A 23,816-nucleotide genomic window follows, 5' to 3' on the forward strand; every position below is an offset into this window, starting at 1 on the left:
ATAAAGACGATACTTTTACAATATAAACAGGCTTATGACCAAATATGAAAAAGCACATTTTAATTTGTGTTAACAGGCCTGGAGAGTGGCTGGTGAACTTACTACCATGGCTGAGGGCTTTTTTTTTTACTGCCTAAAGCCTTCTGAGCTCTGCAGAACAGTTGCTGATAGTGGTGAAGCTCAGCTATTTTTTGCAGTATTAGAGGAAAAGTGAAAATGGAAAAGACTAAGAGGACCATAGATAAGAAAAATAGAACTGTGAAGATGTAATCCAGCCAGAGTGTTGACTTGAAATCATATGAAATAAGATTAAATGCATTCCTGCTTATAAACTGTGACTGCTGCAGATAGTGTTTGAAGTGACTGTACTGCATATTCTTATATTAATCCTCGAGACCTTGGTGAAAGAGAATATGCAGCGGGAAAATCTGTGGGAGGGAGGAATTAATTAATCCAACTTTAATTTGAGTTAGAGCGACAGTTTTGGTATTACATGAGGTTGTAGATAGACACAGCCGAGGTGTCTGTAGGGAAAAATTAAAAACTCATCAGGGGGGAAAAGAGGGATTTGAGGTCACAAATCTTTCATGGTGGCAGGTGTTTTCCACTCATAAACAACTACAGCCAATTAACCTCTGACACGCAGCCAGAATTGGAGTGTCAATCGTTGTCGATTCTTGGAAATATTGCAGTTTAGTTCCTGTTCTAATAGCTGGGTTTATGGATTGAGTATGTAAATCACGTGGGATAGTCAAAGATTTATTGCCAAAGCACAATGGTCTTTGGGTTTGTCTTCTTAAAATGCTAATTAGTTTAATTCTACTCTGTTGAGCTCCTGCTGTGTTTTAACAGTCAGAGAAGAAGCAGCAGGAAATGAAGGTGATGATCTGGACACGTACATGTTTGTGTCTGATGGCACAGATGAAGCTGTCTTTACACTTAAAAATGTCCAGGCCAGTCAGCTTTCTAAATATGTGCTTCCAAAGATACTGTTCAAGGTCATGCACAGTTAAATTTGATGTTCTTTATTAAATTTAACTGTGCATTTCATATTATCACACGAGTCTTTTGCACTGATGCTTTGAGCCTTCTGTTTGGCATTAGTAAGCACATCATAGGGAATTTACAGTGTTTACTGACCATGTGAGCATTTTCCAAACTAATATTTGATTATTACTCCTTTTATATTATGTGCCTGTGTAGCATTATTTCCGTACGGTACACTGGACGAGGACTTAAGTGGTCAAATCACCATGTTGCTTCAACGCTCACCAGCAGTGTCACGACAAGTCAGTGCAAATCATTTGATTTGAACAAATTCCAAAAGGTTACTTCTAGTGGCATTTTATCCGCATAACAGATTAAAATGAGCTGCAAAATTATTGTCTTTATACAATTTTAAAACATGCTTAATTAAGCTCCTGCCCGTGAGAAAATAAAATGTAGCCTCCACAGAGTGAATACACATTATACAGTCCGTACAGCGGACACGATGTCAGCTGTTGGAGTAATTTAACAATCAGTGTAAATGAATGCTCCTAGTGATCTATTTTGTATTGAGGAGCCCTCTTGTACCAGTCTTGTATCTGGTGCCTGCAGGGATAGAACATTTTAACTCTATTGATTTCACTCAAAAGTGACCTGAGATTGTGGTTGAACGGACAAATTATAACACTGTGCTATAATCCAGTGCCTTGGTATACTGTCTGAAAAGCAAAAACTGACGTTAATCTGAAAATGTATCTGCTGATGCAGCTTGGGACAAAAACTTTCAATGTAGGTTGTGGAGCCCTGATATTATAAAGAGCTGACCTCGGAGATAGTAACTCAGTGCTACAACATCCTGCATAAGAATGAATGCAAATACTTTATAATCAAAGCAACATGATGCAAATACTTGAAGTCGTATTTGTATATGACAGGACGTACATGTCCACAGACAAATGTTACACACTGTGTTCAGTCAATGTTAATTTATTACTGATAAATCTGGATATTATATAGATAGATTATAAAGATACTCAAAAGTGAAAAAGAAATTTGAAAAACGTCATTCATGCATGAAGCTGGTACCTTTTTTGCCCCTGCCCCTCAGACAGGCCTGGCCTTCCCCACCCACCTCCTCACCTGCATTTCCTTCCCTCATCAGCTTCTCAGTACATTTACCAGCCTCTTTTCCCCAGTCAGTGTCAGATTGTTGAGGTTTGTTGTTTCCTTCCTGCTGCATGCATTTGAGTTTGATCCCTGTATCTCGCTGTGCAACCTGGACCCTTCATCCAGGTATCTGTGCCTTCCTACCTGCCTGTAAGCTCATGCACCTCAAGCCTGTCAATAAATCCCTGAACTCGTGTTACCTACCTAGTCTGACTGCATTTAGGTCTCCTCCTCCTGTCTCTCACTCCCCACCCTGACAGGAAACTGAGTTGCATTACATTTACAATGTATGCACTAAATCTACAGCAACATAACGTAATTTTTTGGACGAATACACATGAACACTATAACTTTTGATGCTTTAACTGCTTTCTACTTCTGAGCTCATACTATACATATTGTGGTATTGCTTCTTTCAAGTAAAGGATCTCAAGACTTCTTCCACCACCTCTAATGGCTTTATCATCTACAGTGAATAGCTCATGTATATTGTACACTGTGGCCACCTTTTATATGCACGGTAGTTCCTGAGTATTTTAACAGGAAAAGTATAGAGGAAGGCTGCAAGCATACATCATGAATACGGTATGAGCATGTACGTGGTCTTATTTCCTGTCTGAGAGCCACACCATCACTGCAGAGGAGGAAGAGGGAGCTTGTTTTTGAGCACTCATGAACTTCAGACACACAAATCAGAACTCAGTCATACTTAATGGTTTGGAGGTGATAAAAGTATACCGTATAAAGGAAATTCAATATGAGGACTCAGATGTTATGTAATTATTACCTGCATGGCTCTTACAAAAGCAACAACCCACCTGATAATAAACATAACAATCTTCTCTTTATGTTATATGATGCTTTTTTCATTCATATAGCATATTTCATACAAAAAGATGTAATAAAATGTGCTTCAGAAGAAGACGAAGAAAACACACATGAAGCCAGATGCAAGAATAAAAGCATCAAACCTTAATGCACAAAGTTAATGAAGTCTCTTGAAGGGTTTGAAACGTCACCTTTTAGATTAACTTTCTGCTGACGTTGCGTGTGCATGAGCATATCTCTCTGCAAGGGAGGGGCTGTTTTAAAAAAAAATCAGAAAAGTCGAAAATGTTAATCTGGTATGGCTAAAACCCGCCTGGCCTCTATTAAAAGCCAACAGCTTGTACCGTGAGCTCATTGTGTCATTTTCTGTCTAAAATGCAAACACGATGGAGCCAAAGCTTTAAATGTGCAGCTGCCAGAACAGTTAGTGTGTGAATCTGCGTGAGTGTTTGTTGGGTCACACATGTTTTCCTATGGTTTGGCAGCTAGATTATGCCCCATATGGCCAGCATTGGTTTTAGTTTAATTTGATTAATTTGTTTCAACACTTAAATAATCACAAGGACTATTTTCACTGACTGTTATTTCTCTTCTACAGTATGTCTGAACTATCACAATCAGTGGCTGATAGATTAGCTCTTTGGCAGTGTTGCTTACTGTACTTTGGTGTCTCTCTCTCTCTCTCTCTCTCTCTCTGACTCTGAATCTGACTCTTTGCTTGAAGGCACATCAATAGATCTCTGTACACATGCTGAATTAAATTGACTCAATAAAGGGGATTGGCGGGACAGAGGTGGGGGCAGAGGGCCCAAATCAGGCCTCAGGGACACTTGTTGGTATTCTATATGTACACACACACACACACACACACACACACTGCTCTACAGACCTAGGATAGGTTTGTCATGTATGTATACTGCACTTTAATATGCGCATGTGGGAGTGCTTGTTGCGCTTCAGTGAATTAGTTTATGGAGGCCTGTCAACTCCCTATGATTCATCACAGTGCTGAGCTCCTGTGCTTGGACAGAATTTCCCTTCATGTGTGTGATCCATGTTTGTCTGCACAGATTCACACTCCTCCTCAAAAAACACTGATGATGAAGAGTGGTGGATGCAGGTCAGGGTGGGACGTGAGTCTTTACTCTGTGTATGGGACTGAACACTTGCTCTACACTGCAAGACATGACCACACTGCTGATTTAATTGAATTAATTAAAGCCAGTATGTCACTAAGAGATGTAATTATGTACAAACGCTCCAGTGTGACACCAGAATGTTTCAACATATCTCTTGTTTTTTGTAATTGTAAAACATAGAGAGGTGTTACCTTACGGCTGTGTTTTTAACCTGCACATGAATGAGGCTCTTTCTGACAAACTAATGAAGAACTTGATCCTGGTTCCAAATATCAGTGAGGCAGGATATGAAAGTAGATCACAAACTGGTGTTGGTGGTTTATGAAAAAAGAGCTGTACTTTACCTTCTAAGATCTTTCTATGCCTGAGAGGTACAACTTTCTAACCATCAGAATCCAACAAGATGTTACATTCTAATTAATAAACTTTAGAGGGGCTGCTAGATAGATTTTCTAACTTTTGGACAGAGGCAGGCTGCCAGTGTCCTCCTGCTTCCAGTCACTGTGCTATGCTAAGCTAATCAGCTGCTGACTGTACCTTTATATTGAACAGAAATGTCAAACTATTCCTTTAAGCTGTGTTTTTGTGTGTGTGTGTGTGTGTACTCATCGTTGCTGTGCATTTTCTGACTGACTTTAAATCATACTTACCTGATCATTCATTCCTTCATATTTATTATTATATTATCTTTTTGTGGATCTATGAAGTTTCGACCTCTCGGCCTCACTGTTGCATCATGAGGACAAATAATCACTTCCTGTCCCCGGCGACATTATTACTAGTGGTGGGGGGTTGTTTTTGCAGGTGAGAAAGGTGCTCTCGGGAGGTCCAGTATCTTAATTGTTCCCCATGGAGGGAGGGAGAAGACAGCGTCCTACCTGCATACAGGGAGATGCCATTCTTCCAGCAAACTCAAAAACACAATTTTATCATGTGGAACTCTGCATGGCTGCTGAGGTTCTTCTGCATCATCCGTGAGATACCGTGTGGTGATGTTTGGGTCACATTGTGTGACTTCAGCTCATATCTCAGCAGGAGGCCCCAGTGTGATGGTAGTGTTTGCTGCTATTCCTATATGTGATTTTCTACATAGTTGTTGCCTGTACGAATGGTATGCAGTAAATGATGATGCCGTTTTTCTCATTGTTAGGTGTTTATCTGTCCCACTGTTCTGCAGAGAAGTAATCACAACACAATCTGCCAAATAGACTGAAAATTGGATTCTTCTTTATCTGTTTTCAGCCTGTGGCGACTCCGACAGTTTTTATCTCTGATGATCACACTATAGTTACTCAGTCCACATTGCGCTGCTTATAAAAAATGGCTGATTACTGCGATGAGGCACCCTGTCACTCTAATTTACACAAATCATACACTCCCACTCTGACTTCTGCTCAACCGTATTAACGCTGGAGCAAATGTCTCTGGCAGTCAAACCCAGAAAGTCTAATTTAATCTACATGCAAACTTCCACACAAATAATCCCACACTGTGATATTCATTCCTACCAAAAATATGCACATTTGGTATTTATTGTTCCTCTGAGCATGTGATTATGCAGCTTCAGATGTGTGCAGTCTCAGTGATATCACATCAGTGAGGAGGACTTTAATGTAATTTATTACTTCAGCGATGCATTTCAGGCGACATCTGATTGGCTGCATGATGAGAAGCTACAGGCGGGAGGTTGTTGGAGGTTTAATAGCGAAGAAGTGAAAGTTCATGTTTGGAGACGTCCTGCTCATCAGAGAGCACATTAACACGGCTGTCCTGAATGGCTGTGGAGCTAATGATGACAGGTGGGTGAGACAAACAGCAGCATGGGTCACTGCACTGTTATCCACAGTGTCCTGATTGGACTGCCTGCTGGCCATTCAGAAGAATGATTGTCTGCTGAATTGTAGGTGCTTTTATGCATCCTGGTGATGTATGTAGTGAATACTGGATGTAGACATGTTGAGAGTGCAATAATCTAGCATGCAGTTACCCTGCATGCTAGATGTCTGCGCTTGTCTTTAGTGTGTGGAAGTGCAGGACTAAACCAACATGGATGATTCCCACACCTCACAAAATGCTTCCCACTCACTGGGCCAGTATTGTTCCGTCGAAGTGGAATTAAGCGACTCAATGCATGTCCGATGGAAAACAACATCGTGGTCATGGCTGATTCCTTTTGCATCACTTAACAGCTCCTGCAGCGCCTCGGCTCCAGCTGTCCTGCATCACTCTGATCATGAAGTCCCCTTGTCCTTCTCATTGTGAGTTATTCTGCTGCATTCAATTATCTTCTAAGATTTTCATCATCGATCTTATACAAAGCCCAGGACTACACTATGTATCACACCCACGGTCCTGCATGGATTTCTCCTGGTATCAAGAGGGGTTTTTTTTCCATTAAAGCTTCCTGCACAGACGTATATGTGAGTTCATCAGATTCACTGATGTGAAAGCAAACAGGGGAGTCAGTACTTTAGGAGGAGGCATCATCTTCTTCAGTCTGTAACTTTCTGTCGCCCCAGTTCCACTTCATAACATCTGACCTCTCTTTGCTATAAACTCTTACTTTTAATTTCATATCTACCTCTTCGTACCATGTCAGGTGTAGTTAATTTGCCAGGTGGGTCGTCTCTTTGGTTTGCGTGCTGTTGTTTGATCAAATATCAGGATGAGGCACAGAGAGATTCAACCATGACTGCACGCTGGAGGTTACTCAGTGCACGCAAACATCAGTGACGGGCTCATCGGGCAGCTGCTGTCCTGCCACACACACACACACACACCGTGTAAAGAGATGAGTGTGTCCTAGCAGTGTGGTAGTCACTGTTTCAGAGATTCATTTTGTGAGATATAATTTCTCACTTTGTTAAAGGTGGCGGTTTGTTGCATCATCAGTGCTTCCTGCTGGCTGTAGGTGATCATGCTAATGAGCAAATGAGTTTTTCTCACTGTGGATAAGCAGAGACAAGCAAGAGGTTACTTCTAGGCAAAGAAGGCAGTTCTACAGCTGCGTCTGTGTTATTTAAAAGACACTAATGTTTAATATAATATGCTTTAGCCTCCACATTTTTTCAAACAAACCACAAATGTCTTATGATGTTAACCTCACAAAGCAGAACCTTTGGAAATTTTTGCCTAACTCTTTCTTCTTTAAAGGTTAACATTGGTGTTGAGTTCTTCAAAAAGTTACTTTCTTTGGATTAATGTCAGTGTCTGTGAGTAAAGCAATAGGGAGCTCATCCTCGGAGGGTGTATTACAGCCTGACAAAACAGCTTTAGGTTATAGAGACACTGAAAACACCAAGCTTTATTTAATCATTACACTGATAAAATGTCAGAATATATAACTTTGACCTTAATATTCACACAGAGAAGACCAATGACTTTTTATTTAAAACATAGACTATTAGGGCTTTGACTTAATGGTAGGTGTAGAGACGAACGGCTTTCATTGATTCAAACAGGACAGATGTGGTGAAACAGCAGCAGACGCTGGAGGTAATAATCATCCATAGTAAAAACTGTTATCCCTCAGTTTCAACCTTCAGTCACTAACCTGTCTGTCTCTATTCAAATGACAAGATTTCGGTCAGTGTTCAGTTGCCACCGGAACGTGTACTACTAAGTCTGCACTCTGTCCATAGCTTATCATTACATTACTTTTTAAATAATCAGTTCTTTTTTAATATAAACTCAAGTAGGATTTGTGCGCTTGATCCTGCATAATTCTACATAACACCAGAGATGTTACATTGTCGTTGCATTTCAGAAAATTAATTCGAAGTGAACGGAAAAGCCTCTTAAACACCTGGCCGCCTGCAACGTTTCCACATCCTGCTTTCCATTTCCATGTTAATTATCAACATTAAGCCACTTTTAACTCATTTAAATTTCATAGGATATATTTGATACAGCATTAACAGGATTGCATAATTATCCATAATCTGCAATCCACAAAATGTATAATGACGGGCATGCAAAGCTGACACCACATCGGCTGCCTGCTTTGAATTCATATTGTATGAGTGTATGTGCACTTGTGTGTGTGTGTGTGTGGTTGTGTGTGTGTAGCTGTCTTTGTCTTTGGGCACGTCTGTGTATGCAGCACAGGCTGATTATGTATAAGTACATGACTGTGCGTGTTCATGTTCACATCCACATGACACTTTGACTCCATTTCAACAGCAATCAGAGGTCCATTAACATCTTTGTCCCTCATCCGTCATTGTCGTTCTCGTATCCCACACACCTCTCGTTATTCATTCCATCACTTTACCTCCAACACTTTCAACAGAAAGTGCTCAGAGCTCTGCAAACAAAATCCTGTAAAGTCTGTAATTATTATTCATACAGTTTAGGCTTTACGATGGGAGTTCTTATAAATATCCTCCCCTACTTGTCTGTTTTCCCTTCCTCCCTTTCTGTCTTTTCAATGTACACACACAGTAATTGTATATATGCAGTTATCCTACACACACATGCACGCGCGCACACACACACACACACACACACACACACACACACACACACACACACACACACACATATATAGACTTATTATCTCTCCAACTCCCCCTCTGTTTGTATTTTCTTCCATTCCTCTCTGATCAGCAGCACACAGCTCTGCAGGGAGGAGATAAAGTGTCTTCTTCTTCTTTTCTTCTTCTTCTGCATCCACTCCATCTGAAACCCCTCCCCCCTCCTCAGCACCCATCCTTCACACCAGCTTGTGGGGACCAAAACTGGAGAGGGAGATGCACCACAGCAGGAGAAGGGTGTGGGGGGTGGGTGGGGGGGAAGGCAGGAGGAGTATGGCTCACCCTGCAGAGTGAACAATGCTGTGTTGGTGATTTAGTAGCCGTGCAACAGCCGCTCCGCCGCTGCCTGGATTTACACCAAGTGTGGGTTCAATTGGCCGAGGAGAGTGAGTGCCCGTCCGACCTCCGCAGGCCAGAAAGAATGATGGAGGGAGAGAAAGCTTGTGGGAGGGAGGAGATGAAAGTAAAAGCTAGGAAAGAAGGGATGGTGTAGTCTCATCTGTAAGTGACATCTGATAGGTAAAATCATAACTCAGCAGACGGTAAAGGAAAAGGAAGGAGCACGAGATGCACATCAAAGCTCATTTTATTGTTTTGAGTTCCTCTCCTTGTGGTGTTGTGGCCCCTGGGATGGGATATGTAATTTATTTAGGCTTTATTTGATGATTCACAATGCAGGGAGCTATAGTATTAGAAGAGACAGGGGTGATCCTGTGGAGCCAGCAGGGCGTCTCTCTGGAGGATTAACTGTTTGATGTAATTCTCTTCTCATGGGAGAAGCATGATTGGATGATGTATAATGACTCTGCTATCAAACCAGCAGCCTGGACAGCAGTTAATGGTAACTCATATGCAAAGCCAAAGAGAGCTTTCCTCCCCCCTCCATCCACTCTTCTCCCTCCTCCTCCTCCTCCTCCTCCATCTCCTCCTCTAATTGGTCTCCTGCCTGCAGGCTCTCCTCACGCTAAAAGCGCCCCCGTGTGGCGGGCAGGAGAAGCGCGGACGCCGCGGGGGGTTTAAAAGCCTGAACTGAGGAGGAGCTGCTCACAGTACCAAGGAGCCCCACGCCGGGAAAAGTTTACATCTAACTATTCCTACAAGACTGAAAGGAGGGAGAGACAGCAGAGATGGCAAGTCAAGCACAGAAGCCGCCCCAGCTGCACCTGGCTGAGCTCACCGCAGCGCAGTTCATCGACATCTGGAAACATTTTGACGCAGACGGTCAGTGCGCGCAAGTGTCCACCAATCTGATGAATGTGGCGTTAACTTAGATGTCAATTAGTGTTTATTAGAAGCTAAAAAAATATAACCGTGAGAAACGTCTGTTGTCTGTAGAAACTGCATATGCTGTATTACAATAATTTTGTTTCCAGTGAGAGTTTAATTCCTTTTCTGTGTTTTCAAAGAAATTATCCGGTGAAGTCAGCGCTTTGTTTCAAAACCAGCAACATGAAAATTGTTATTACTGTGAGAAAATGATATATTTGTTCAAGGTAATTTAAATTGAATGCGTATATACATATGGGGACATGTTTTGGATGTCGGTGTTGATTTTTGAGATTTACTTTCTTAAAAAAAAAGAAAGAAAAAAATAGCACACTTCATGTATCTGGTAAAGCTCTCAGAAATAAATGTTTAATGATCTTATGTGCAGCATCCCCGTAACATCCTGTAATATCATTTATGTTGTGACTTCGTTTGCAGTGTTTTAAATGTGTCAGAAAATCTACTGTGTTTTTTTTTTTGACGGTGAGAGAAATTACATAAGAATCCGTCGGAGTTAAGTTATAGAGAGGAAGGCTGGAAAAGAGGGAATGAAAGAGATAAGAGAGGGAAAGAGAGGGAGAATGAGGGAGTGAAGGAGAGAAGGAGGTAGGGAGGAATGAAAGGATGCAGAGGAGGGAGGACGAAATAGAGAGACAGAGAGAGAGCAGAGGGAGGGAGGGAGGGAGGGAGAGTGAAAAGGTGAGAGAGGGGGAGGATGTCAGAGTGAGGAGTGTTTTCTACTGGAGTTTATTGGGAGGAGCTTGTGACTCTGAGAGCTTACTGGGAATGAACTGGAGGGATGGGAACTGTGTGTGTGTGTGTGTGTGTGTGTGTGTGTGTGTGTATGTGTGTTCTTGTACTTGCTACATAGTGAGGACTAAAGTACACATTTTATTGGCAGAGTAAGGACATTTTTGGGAAGTGAGGACATTTTGGCCAGTCACAAGACTTTGCTGTAGGTCAAGGTTAGAGTTAGAATTAGGGTTAGGCATTTAATTGTGATGGTTAAGGTTAGGGTCGGGGGCTGGGGAATGCATTATATCAATTAGGGTCCTCACAAAGATAACAGCACAAATATATGTGTGTGATTGTCAAGTACAGTAAACCTCAAAATTACACTTAAGTTCAGTAGTTAAATGCATTTACCTGGTTACTTTTCATCACTGCATACAGTCTGATCATTAGACAGTCAGACACTCCGAAGATTCAGTCTCGGTTCTGATGTTTGGAAAATGTCCTAGCAAGCAGCAGCAGGATTATTTTCTGAAGCCAGTCAAAAAAAGTTCTGTTTTTTTTTATTCTGAAGCCCTTTCAAAACCCTGTCCAATAAACTCACAATTTATTTTCCTCAAGCAATATAGCCTGACAGCACTATAGCATCCCATAAAGCCTCCCTCCTACCAGCAGACAGTGTTGGTTTGTTTTAACCATTTCTGTGATCTTTCCCTATCCACAGTAGATTTTCTGATTAGATTGTGTTTTAGATTTTAGATTAGATGGTGCAGATGGGTCAGAAGATGGTCACATTAATCATTTTTGTAACAGTTGTAAAGGTTTTTAAAATGCACTGATAAACAAATTACATATTTAATCATTTTATTTTACACATATTGGCTATTCAAGTGACATTTCAGGGACACAGATGTTCAACTAATGTTTATCTTAAAAGAGGTCACATTTTTTAAAACATTTACAGGTGTGTCTTACTATGTAATGGGAGAAAAAACAGATAGTTGGTGTAAATGGAAAACCAATCAATGGCTAATTGATCCAGAAGTTGTCAGACCTGTGCAGCTGCAGTGAAGTTCAGGGGTTAAGTGTTCAGCTCAAGGGCACCACTCTAGTGATGAAAAGGTTGAAGAGACTATAGCAAATTACTCTCCTGCCTAGATGGATAGAATCACAGTCTAAATACCATAAGTGACAGAAAAATGTTTGTTTTTTGGGCCCACAACTATGAAGAAATGTATCATCTAATACAACCATAAGTAAACCACTGTGAGAAAAAAAATTGATGCTGCAAATTGGAAGCAGACCAAATAAAATTTGGAATTCCACAATGGACCTCAATGTTTTACTGGTAAAATTAATCAGTCATATAGAAGATGGTTGCTGCAGGGGAATAGAGTCTTGCACCTCACCACAGAAATAGTCTCACTCAAAGTAAACTCAAGAAACAAACACTGAGTCCGCTCACTAAAACGATCTATTTTGGGGGACATTTTGGTGATGGATGATGTTGGTTGAGAGCATCAGCAACAGGTTGTTTTCTTGACCACAGCTGCAGCACAGCAGTGACTGACTGGACTGAAGCTGCTACTGCCTGCAGCGAAAACTAGGACAAATAGAACAGGCGAGAATTTCAATGGTTTGAAGGAAGCAGCAGTGTGACTCGTGGGCTTTTCACTATATTTAGCAAGTCACCATTGTTTTGGGTGTGAACCTCTTTGTTGTTTTCAGTCGTCGTGAGTTAGACAGCTGGATTGTTTTTTCGAGGTGCCATTGAGCAATCGGCAGCTAAGCACTGTTTAAAGATGTTTTGGGAGGAGGTGAGCTGCATCTGCTCAGTGTGCAGTGGTTCACACTTCATGTGGCAGCTCAGATTTGTCATGCAGCTGAACTGGCAACAAGCCCCAATAACTCAGAAGACAGTTACATTATGTGGGCTTTCTTATATGTCACGGGATTTGAACACTCTCATACTTCATCGTAGATAATTTGTTACTCTTAACTGTTTTTATTCACTGGTTTCAGTTCTATAGCAGAATCCAAAAGTGTAAACTGGACTGGTTAGCTAACAATTAAATCAAATTATTAATAACATAAATTTAAGGCTGCTGAGACAAACTCAAGTAAATAATTCGAGGACATCATGTCTAATTTCATAACATGTTAGGAGATGATGCTGTAACAGTACAAGGTAGTTAATGATATTCAATAAGAGTTCACTTTGGGCCAGTCAGATCAAGAGCTGTCGTTTGTCCAGCAGTGATCTTCACTGTTGGTACATGAGAAGGAAATAGGTGATTCCTTGATGTCCTTGAGGGACAACAAGAACACATTCAGATACACAAAAACACATCATTTACTTTAGTGGAGCTATGGTCTTGGCCTACAGTGCTATCCACCACTCTGCTAACACTGTTATGCAAATGAATTGTGTATAATCTCCTTCTTGCATCCATTTTGTCACACTTGATCTGCGTGAACCCAACTCTGCAGAGCCAGCTGTGAATGGCCAGTCAAGCAAGACAGATGCTGTACTCAGTAAAATAATTACTGCTTTAGCTAATACTGAGTGCTGAGTCACTTAGTCCCAAAAATATATTTCTTTGGATGCTTGTGCACAAATATGTAAAAATAGTTTTGCAGTAACTTTATTTTGTATTCAGTAGTCATCATCATCTCTAAATTAAGGCACAGATAAATAACTATAAGAAACTTTATAAATGTCTGTTATAGTGAAGATGCTACATTATGAAATCTTTTCAGGGCTTAGTGGCCAGTCGCTCCACCACTTTGGTCCAAACTAAAATATCTAAACAACTATTGAACATATTCCCATAAAATTTGGTTCAGACATTCATGTGTCCCTCAAGATAAATGGCAATCTCTTTGATCCCATGACTTTTCATGCAGATCCACCATGAGGATGACATTCGTGGTTTTGAGTGAAATCTCTTGGCAACTATCAGATGGATTACCTTTAAATGTCATATCCCCCTCAGGGTGAACCGTAATAACTTGGGTGATCCCCTGATTTTTCATCTAGTGCCATCATCAACACTTTGGTGCCTGACTGGATGCCTCAGCTGAACTTTATGTTTGGTGCTAATTAGAAGATGTTAGCATGCTAACACACATCCTAAAACTAATTTGGTGATCATGGTAAACATTAAGCCTTTCTTTGCATTTTAATCTCTGAAACAGAAAGTTCATATTTTTTTCACAATGTTCTTTGCCAAACCTGAACTGCCGTAAGACTTAATCATACAAAACAGGGTGTAAACTATAGTGTAGTGACATTGTTTCTGTCCAAATTGTAGCTCCTGACAGGCCACTTGGGGTTGTTATAGGAAATAATATAATGAAAGATTACTGCATTCCCCTTTGTTTAAGTGGTAGGTCTTTTTTGACTTCTTTTGACTCTTTAATTGTAATAGAAAGTACATTTTGTATTCTTTTTTCTCCATATGTCAATCAATACTACTGCAGATACAGATATGATCATTTGATTTCATAACTAACAGTTTGGTACAACATTTTATCATTTGACTAACAATGGGTAATCTATGCATTACTTCTGTCTGAGTCTGAATGCTCACTTATGGTAGGAAATTATTAGCAGTTTAAGCCTGAAAGTGAAACTAAACTGCAGATGAATGTCAGGTTATACTGATGCAGCCTTGTCTCGGCCTGCTTTGTTTCCACACCCAAAGCTTTGTATTCCTGCAGAGATTTGTTTATATCTAAAACACCGGCTCAACCAAGGCACAGATGGTGACATGGGGCACCTATCAAATACAGTGTGCAAATGAATCTGAGTAGGGAGACGAGAGGAAGGGGGAGGTGAGAGAGAAAATGATCACAAAGGAAAGGAGATGAGAAGATAAGAGATTAAGAGATGAAGAGGGGGGGCTGGGTGGATCTCTGCATTTTATTCTATACATCTGTGAGTTTTTCTGATTTGGAATAACAATTTTATGAATGCTTATTTGAGTAAGGCATGACCTCCTAACCATCCCCCTCCCCTCCATCCCCGCTCGGATTTTAGACAGATGGGACTCATTCTTATGATTAAACAGGGGACGCTGAATGTCCTGTATGTTACTCTGTGACTTGCAGGAAAACCAGTGAAGTAAATTATTATATTAAATCATCCCCAGTCATGTGGCTGTCATAAGAAGTTCAAATCTAGACACGTGACAGAATGCCCCAATAAGCATCAGTCTGACTGCACACTTTCACCCTCTTAGGCAAAAAAACACTCATTATACTGCGTGTACTCCAAATGCACTGGGCTCTTGTTTTTTTCTCTTGCAGCACATCGCTGAATCTCCAATCTCCAATCCCCGCCACTGCTAAATACCAATTTGGCTCATAATACATGAATGTGAATAGAGAGTATTCTCCAGACGTGTGCTTGTTTTTGTGAAGCATGCCTTCTGTTCATCAAAGTCAGTTTTCTGTTATGTGGAGATGATATAACATGTGTTAATCTTATTTCAAACTATTGTAGTGCTCCAGGCTTCACTCAAAACATGAATACCCAGAATTGTGTTTTTGACTTGTGCACAGAGTTTGGAGCTAAACCCACCAAATGCTCTGAGAAAAACTGATTTAAGTATGTATACATTCTGTACACAGTCCAAGAAAGCAGCTCTGTAAACCGCTTACTTGGATCCAATCACAGAGGACTTGAGACTGGGCGAGCGCTCTGGGTTTGGTGGCTGTTCCAAAATTTAAAGAGCCCTAGTAAACTTTAATCTTTCATCCACATTTAAGTCTTCCATCAAACTTTTGAACAGTCAATCAAGCTTGAGGCGACTTAAAAGCTTCACATTTGTGCCAGACTAATTTAATCCAGACTAATTTAGTTCCTCTGGTCCTCCACAGGAAACGGTTACATCGAAGGGAAGGAGCTGGAGAACTTCTTCAAAGAGCTGGAGACTGCAAGGCGAGGAACAGGCGTGGTGAGTGTTTGCTCACTTTTCAGAATACTTCTGTTGCAAGTGACTCGTGTAGCTGACACATGTTAATATAAATACATTTTTCTGCTTGATTTTCCACAACAAATTGTTCAGCTCAATCCATCATTTGACAAAATAAGATGAGGATATATTATTTTAGCAAAGACAACCCTGTCTCCAGAAATTAGTCATACGCTACAATTTGTTTTGCAAATTATGTATTAACGTGAAAAATACAGTAAATGTTACCTGGGTAATATTTATATATATATGGATTATAGCAGGAAGTGCCACATTTATGCACCTCAGTCTGGCCAGTGGGTATTCAAAGTGACCTTTCCCTCGCATCATTAAAGTTTTCAGTATGACCATTTTGCGACTCGCTATACACATTAGTAAACCACCTTTCCTCATTATGTGGATAGGAAACTGGGTTATCAAGATTAGATTTAACCAAAACTAAGTTGTTGTAGTGGTAATATAAGCGTCTTTTGCAGAGGAATATTCTCAATATTAGTCTCAATTATTCTATATGTTTAAATTACAGACCACATTATCTCTCTTGTCTCTTTGATCTGTGATTTGATGTGTTTGCAGGATCCTTCAAATGCTGCATTCAAAGAAAAGATGAAGGAGTTCATGGCCAGCTTTGACAAGAACGCTGATGGGAGAATTGAGATGTCAGAGGTGAGAAGTAATTGAATGCGTTAACTTCTAGGGTGTCCTATAGTGGGCTAATGCTTAAGACTCAAAAAGTGTATCCACATCATCCCTGGTCATAACCCTTCTTCTCTCCCTATATATGTATATACATATATATATATATGTGTGTATGTGTGTGTGTGTAGGTGAACCTATCCATTACGACAAAACTGTCAAAAAATAAAAGAAAGAATATAAAAATAAAATATGCAGTACGTCTCTGGAATAATAACAATTCTGCCTCATTATCTTTTACTCTGTAGTTGGCTCAGCTTCTTCCCACAGAGGAAAACTTCCTGCTCTGTTTCAGAGAGTTTGTGGGATCCAGCTCTGAGTTCATGGCTGTAAGTGTGTATATATTACATTATGCTCTTACGTTCATCAAAACTGATTCAATTTAATGGTGGTAAATAATTTAGATTTTACAATGAACATCCCAAAGGGCCTCTGTTAGCCTTCACCTGTTTAAGTCGGCAGTGCCAGTCCATGCTGTGGACAGTGACTCCTTTTGTTTCCCTGAAAACTAAAGAACAGTCCAGTAAGGGTGTAAATGTTGATTTAAGGTCTGCATGCTGTATCTCCAACTCCAAGTCTTCAGTGACAGCATAAAGGTAGCTTAAACTGTCCAAGTAGATTAAACAAAACATTTAAATGAAACGAATTGTCTGTTCTCAATACCTATAAATTAGTTGATGGCGGCTTTTGTGGAATTATTATCAGTTATTATCAAACCAAACATGAACTCCAATTTCAAAGATAGTAGGGATAACTTTTAAACAGATCATTTAAGCAGGTATGTGATACCCACTACTTAACAACATCACATTTGACCCCCATGTCAAGAAAACCATCAGAAACCTCTCGCCTCCTTCAGCTGCACATGTTAAAACAATTAAAGAGAAAACAGTGAAGGATCGGACAACTGGTCCTCTGTGATTGAAAATAACCTGCACATTCACACACTTGGTGGACTCGGACTTGGGTGGAGGAGGGTTTTCAGTGGTGGTGTGATGTTCAGGCTCTGTGTGTTAAAGCTATTCTCAGACAGCCATACATTATGAATGGAGCACAGCTTTCTGCAGGGGAGAGGCAGTGAGTGCTGGAGGGGTTTGGGTATCCATCTTTGATAAGGGCTTTGACAAATTCTATATTTACACAATGTCACATGACACCCTCGTACCACTGTCATTTCTTTTCAGTTCAGTCTCTTTATCCTCAGCTAATATATAGAGAAGTTCTGCCAATCTTAAAGTCAGAGTGTGTATTTACTCGTCTTCGTGGTTAAAATTGCATGCTTGTTTTCTGAAAGCTGCTGTAACAACATTACTCTTCTCCTGCAGGCCTGGCGGAGGTATGACTCTGACCGGAGTGGATACATCGAGTCAAATGAGCTGAGGGTAAAACAAAATATATCAAACTCTGCCTTAAAGTGACTTTCTTGCAGAATCATTCAGAGTGCATCCAAATGACACAGCTGCACTGACAGCTGAACATCCCTCTCACGGAGGTTTAGTAGTTCTGACATTTAGACCTCCATCTCGGCAAAAACATGCACCTCTTTGTTCTGCATCTGACTCACAAAGTATTAAAAAACGTCCTTACACATGATAATCATAGTCAGTAATAGTCAGTTGGACGGTTGACCTTATCTTATTGGTGCATGTCCTTATTTCATGATTTGTGGGTGGCTAACATCAAAACAAAAGAGAGAGCAGTAAATAAGTAGTAAATGTATGTATTTGTAATTACTGTAAACAAAGACCTTGGTTGACATGATGATTAGCTTCTATGCTTCATGTTGGTGCTATGATTGGTGCTAATGCCTCTTCTGAGAAAGCAGCTCTGAAGCTGCACGTGTGTTTTAAGCTCTGGAAACTGCCATGTCATATACAACCCTTTGGAAGCAAACACACCACTTGTTTTCACATCCTGAGCTCTGTAGATCAGCAACATTCATTTTCCTCATACCTGCTATCTATCAATCATAAAGGCATTGCGTCATCTAGTCAGTGACTGTCGGAGTTTTTCTCTCTCTTCAGGGGTTCCTGTCAGACCTGCTGACGAAGGCAAACAGAAACTACGATGAGAAGAAGCTCAAGGAGTATACACAGACAATTGTGAGTATCATTAGACTCAAGACTTTAAAGGTGACAGTGATGGTTCTAACAGCCCATAAACTGAAACAGTCCATGTACTTTTAGACTCAGTGTGATTCTTTAAAAAAATCTTTTATATTTAGTTATCACAAATCCCTGTTATTCTATGAATCATCATGAAAACATTTCTCTCTACACATTTCTCTACGGTACATTGCATCTACGTTCAGCAGCAATGCCCTCATGTCCATGTGTTCAAAATGCAGCTCTTAACTGCCACATTTCTTCGTAATGTAACAGAAATAACATCCCCGAGGGCTTGAATTTTAATGTACTGAACAACATCAATGTCTGTTCACCCTTCAGCTCACTTGTACTGCTGATACATCACTTTTCTGGCCACCAGCATCAGTCAGCCATCTGTGGTCTTAACACACTCTGTGCCATCTAAGTTTTCTTGAAACAATAAGTTTATCATAAAATGTGTGTATAGGATCACGCAGTTTAAAGTTGAAGTTTTGAAGTTTAAGTTGGAACACCTTCTGCTTGCTGTTGTTTCTCTGATGAATTCTCTGCTAATCTTCCTCCTGTGCAGCTGAGGATGTTCGATCTGAACGGTGATGGTAAGCTGGGCCTCTCTGAGATGGCGAGGTGAGAGCGTCTCCAGTTTTGTTTTTGCGTGCTCTGTAGTTGCATTTTCAAAGCTCTCTCAAAGGAAGCTAACAAGACGAACCATTCCTTGTTTTCTTACCACAGGCTCTTGCCAGTGCAGGAAAATTTCCTGCTGAAATTCGAGGTAAGATCATGCTCCAATTGATTTTAAGCATAAAATCACTATAGGAACTTAAGTCCTGTCCCTCTGATGTACAGACATCAGACAATGCTGGAGATTCAAAGTAGTACAATTCAGCATTATTGGATTCACTACAAGAGGATTATTTGTCATCAAAGTACTAAACGGACATATGGGGCATGGACTAATGTGTACATTTATGTTAAGTTCTTTAGGAATTAATAAATATTACAGTATGACATTTGTTTTAACTCCTCCTGTGTGGTTTGGAACAGCTTTGATCTTCCATTAAAATGATTTAATAGTCAAATAATTCAAATTAAAGTCCTGTGGGTTTTTCACTTTAATTTACAAATTTAAAAAAGTTGTGTAACTTATTGCATAGTTTAATATATATTCTTATCTAGAAGACATTATTTAGGGGATTCATACCCACCACATATACCATTTTGATGCTTCAGAGTTTAAAATTTGCGGCACAGCTATGTTAATCTACATATCTCCCACATGTATTTTGTCATGTATGTTCCCATATGTACAAGCTGGCTTCCGAGGGCAGATCAACAATTCCTTTCTGACAGAGGATTAGTCTGTCTGATCAGGATTAACTCAACTCTAGTCCCAGTTATCATAATCTGCATGGATTAATATCATTTCTGGATCTGGTGGGGCTTTTACCTCTCTCTAGAAACATGCTGCGGTTTCTAACAATTTTGACTCCTCTCTCTCCCTCTCTCTCTCTCTCTCTCTCTTTCTTCACACAGGGCATCAGGCTCACAGTCAAAGAATTTGACTCCCTCTTCATCCTCTACGATAAGGTGAAAAGAGCACGTTTATCTGTGTGTTTGCTTTCATATCGAAAATACATTAAAAGTATAATTTCTTTATTTTCTATAAAACTGTATAGTGATTACACATTAGGTAGACAGACATTCACTGTGCCCATGGTCCTCATGCCGTAAATGAACAAATCAAGTAGAAATATTAAGAGAATATGACATTGTTCCTGCACTGGGACATATCTTTCTTAACAGGATCCTCTAACTTTTCCTCTAGTGCCATCAATAGCTTGACATTTCTCGTTTTGAGACAGATTACCATGAAATTTGGTACAAAATTCATGCCCCCATCAGAATTGTAATAACTTGATAACTTGATCCTGTTGATGCATTTTATCTACACCATCTTAATGCCAAATTTTTCATTTGTGCAATACTTTGGTTTATGACCTGCAAAACTAACAACAGTCCCATCAGCCTCAGCTGTACTTTATGTTTTGTGCTAATTAGCAAATTTTTAACAAGATGGCAAACATGGTAAACAGTACACAAAGTACTGGCTCACAGAGCTGCTGCCATGGCTGAAGACTTGTTTGTACAATCAACTCTTTAAAGGCAGACATTGGAGAAACAAGCAAGAGTAGCTAGATTTTGAAAGTATCCAACCAAAAATCCTCCAAAGTCACTCCCCCACAGCACATGAACACATGCCGCCTGACTGATGTTACTGCTGGAGGACGAATCCGTGGCAGTGATGAGAGGACCGGCTACTGACGGGTCCCTCACTCATTCTGGACACACTCACTGACCGACTGCCTCTCTTAGTTTATCAGTCTAACAAGTAAACAAGTCTGTTAAGTGCCACAATCATGTAAACACAAGCAAATCAGCCGTCATGAACGTTATCTTGAGCACTGAGTTAGTGCTCAGTGGCTCAGAGGCTGTGCTTTTGTGCCAACGGGTTAGCTCCATGGATGTATGGTTAACCCACTAAACGACAGCCTGTCGCAGTACACACACTTGAGAACCGCGACTCTCTCTCATTCTACGACTCAGTGATTTTGAGCCTCAAGCTGATAACTCACGACAGTCTGTTGCTGAACTGTAATTTGAAATTTGGCTGCACTTTCTCTGCCATTCTTGTGCAACTAGCTCACACGCTTTAGCCTTGTGGAAGGATGCTGTTATACATAATGAGCTCACGGGCAGAGTGCACGCAGGTAGGCAGGTATGAAGGTATGACAGGCAGGTCGGTCGTCCAGTCGTTTCACTGGGTCCAAATAAAGTGACTGGATGAGGTCATTACAGTCCTGTGACGGCCACAAACACCGGACTTTTTTCTTTTTTATGTCAAACTATAACATTTGGTGATTGTTGCTGGGCTGTTATGAGAATTTCAACCAACATAATGAAAAGTGCTTCTAGAATAACTTGGAGAATGTCCCTTTAATTTGCTCTGTATGATTCAGACCTCTTGTGCTGTCTCTTTCTCCAGGATGGTAATGGGTATATTGATGAGCAGGAGCTGGATGCTCTGCTGAAGGACCTCTGTGACAAGAACAAAATGGTAATGAATAGTTAGCCTATTGATTGATCAGGTTCAGGTTACTTTTCTACCTGCCAAATATAGAGCTGAGATGGAATAGCTGCCTGAGATGCCTCTGCAATGTACTGTATGCTCGCAACATCCATAGACCACTGTGTGCCCGCTGATTGTATGTGTCTGTGTCATTTGTGGCAGGACCTGGAATCAACAGGACTTGGAGGGTACAAGAAGAGCATCATGGCTCTGTCCGACGGAGGGAAACTGTACCGCACTGAGCTGGAGATCGTCCTCTGCCGGGACTCCACGCTGTGACCTCCCTGTCATCCTCCCTTCGCTGCTTCCTCCTTCCTACCTCCTGATGTAACCTGGTGCATGTGTGACCCTTAACCTTGCTACACCACTTAGAGTAAAAAACAAAAGTGCTCCTGAAAGCGCAAAGTGTACCGCTGGCCCTGCTGTTTTAGCTTTGTACCCTTCTGAGTTCTTGTCTTTCTTTTTTTTAACATCACATGCATCTCAAAAGTGAGATCCTGTAGCCATAGCAATGCCTACAGGAATATATTGTGCATTTATTATTTATTTGACACCCCATTTTTAATATGCATTTGTATTTTTTACATTAATCTCACATCTATATATCTTCTTCTCCCATTGAATTTAAAAGTAATATCTCTGTTCTGTAGCATCTGTTCATTTATTTATTTCTATTTGATTTCATATTATCCTGTTTTATTTGATGAGGCTTGTACTGTTCTATTAAAGATATATTCAAAATATTACTGAGAGAATGAATAAATATACTGTACCATGACAACTCGTGTCCCAATTATTCATTTGCATTAAAAAAGGCATATCTTCATCCATGCAGTGTTACGTTGTTACACCTCAGCTATCAGGGAAATCACTTAAACTGTGCCACCGCCGCGACTGTGAGAGGTTTATTCTCTCAGCGTCATGTAAAAGAAAATAATTTCCCCCCACTCTGAGAGTCGTGCGGTTCCGGTGAAGATTACAGCTCTGGTACAGATGCCCGGAGCAAGAATGTTTTCTCCAGAGTACTCCACCTTCACTTTCTAATCTCCTGGTAACAGAAAGTGTGATGTCGAAAAAGCTTGTGCTGCTCCATTTTTCATAGAGGAGAGTCTCTGTAGCCGTTGTGCCACTTTGAGATGAAGTCAGCAGAGTAGGACAAGCTGAGAGATCAGGGACAACAAAATCATGGCAGAATGATTGTCTCACTCTTTCTATATATTCACAAATCTGCCATAACACAACATGAGAAAATGCAACATGGAAACCAAATATTAGCATTTTTAAATAATTGAAATATGTCTCTTTCTCATTTAAATGTGTTTGTCCTCACAGACAAAACATTTTCTCTAATATAGCACTGCTTATATTTTTTCTTTCTATTCTTTCTATAATATCTGAATGCCAACATTTCTTTATTATGGTTCATCTATGGATTATTTAACATTTACTACTGACTTACTTTACAAAAGGCAGTTCTTTTTAAAATATCCAGTAAAAGAGCCATTTTGTATTTCTTTCTATAGAAAAGAGAGTCAACACACCCCCATAGTTCAGCATTATGGAACAGTCTACCTTCCATCAATTAATAATCAGCTCTTTCATCTTTAATTAAACTCACTATCTTTAAAGCACACCCCTTCACACACACCATCACTGCAGCTACACACTCAAAAACAATACAGCGTTCACCTTCTCCTGCGAATGTTCAATGTTACACACACTGAGCATATGAATACACACACACACACACACACACACACACTCAGTAAAACAGAGGGGCGCACAGTGAAACTCTGTGGTGTAGTTCAAGCTGTTAACTGCTGACAACAAGGAAAAAAAGAGAGTTATATCCGCTCTGATTCCTTCACACACATCAGTCCCACTCAGTCAGAGGAATGAGACAAGCGAGAGAAACGGACAGATGAGATTCCCTCTGTTATTTACCCTCTGTACAGCTGCACACACTCACAGACACACACACACACACACGCACACACACACACGCACACACACACACACACACACACACACACACACACACACACACACACACACACACACACACACACACACACAGTAGACCCAGTTTAATGTATATGATTAGGAAAATTTAAAAGCAGATGCTGTGTTGCATTTGGGCAAGATATACTGCACTGTATACCTTTATTTACATATGCCAGATAGATAGAACACACTCTTTATCAAACTGGATATCGGAACCATTCGGAAGCAGCATTTTTTGCACATGGCTCAAA

At 40.4% G+C, this 23,816-nt stretch overlaps 1 protein-coding gene across 1 annotated transcript; it reads left to right on the plus strand.

The window, feature by feature from the left end:
* The first annotated feature begins 9,715 nt into the window (after nucleotides 1-9,715).
* Nucleotides 9,716-22,247, plus strand: LOC139202215 (calretinin-like). The gene is made up of 11 exons (XM_070831591.1): nucleotides 9,716-9,877; nucleotides 15,539-15,615; nucleotides 16,210-16,299; nucleotides 16,578-16,658; nucleotides 17,655-17,711; nucleotides 18,354-18,431; nucleotides 19,006-19,061; nucleotides 19,167-19,206; nucleotides 19,968-20,021; nucleotides 21,478-21,549; nucleotides 21,724-22,247. Exons 1-11 carry the CDS (start codon nucleotides 9,784-9,786, stop codon nucleotides 21,838-21,840), a joined length of 816 nt encoding a protein of 271 aa, XP_070687692.1. The 5' UTR covers nucleotides 9,716-9,783; the 3' UTR covers nucleotides 21,841-22,247.
* Nucleotides 22,248-23,816: the final 1,569 nt, after the last annotated feature.

The sequence above is a fragment of the Pempheris klunzingeri genome, chromosome 1, assembly GCF_042242105.1.
Source record: "Pempheris klunzingeri isolate RE-2024b chromosome 1, fPemKlu1.hap1, whole genome shotgun sequence".
NCBI lineage: Eukaryota > Metazoa > Chordata > Actinopteri > Acropomatiformes > Pempheridae > Pempheris > Pempheris klunzingeri.

What these genes read in the sequence shown, in the direction of transcription:
- LOC139202215 (XM_070831591.1), top strand. Translation starts at nt 9,784, where the DNA reads ATGGCAAGTCAAGCACAGAAGCCGCCCCAGCTGCACCTGGCTGAGCTC. An exon ending in GAAACATTTTGACGCAGACG is followed by an intron (nt 9,878 to 15,538) that starts GTCAGTGCGCGC and finishes GGTCCTCCACAG; the next exon opens with GAAACGGTTACATCGAAGGG. An exon ending in AGGAGTATACACAGACAATT is followed by an intron (nt 18,432 to 19,005) that starts GTGAGTATCATT and finishes CCTCCTGTGCAG; the next exon opens with CTGAGGATGTTCGATCTGAA.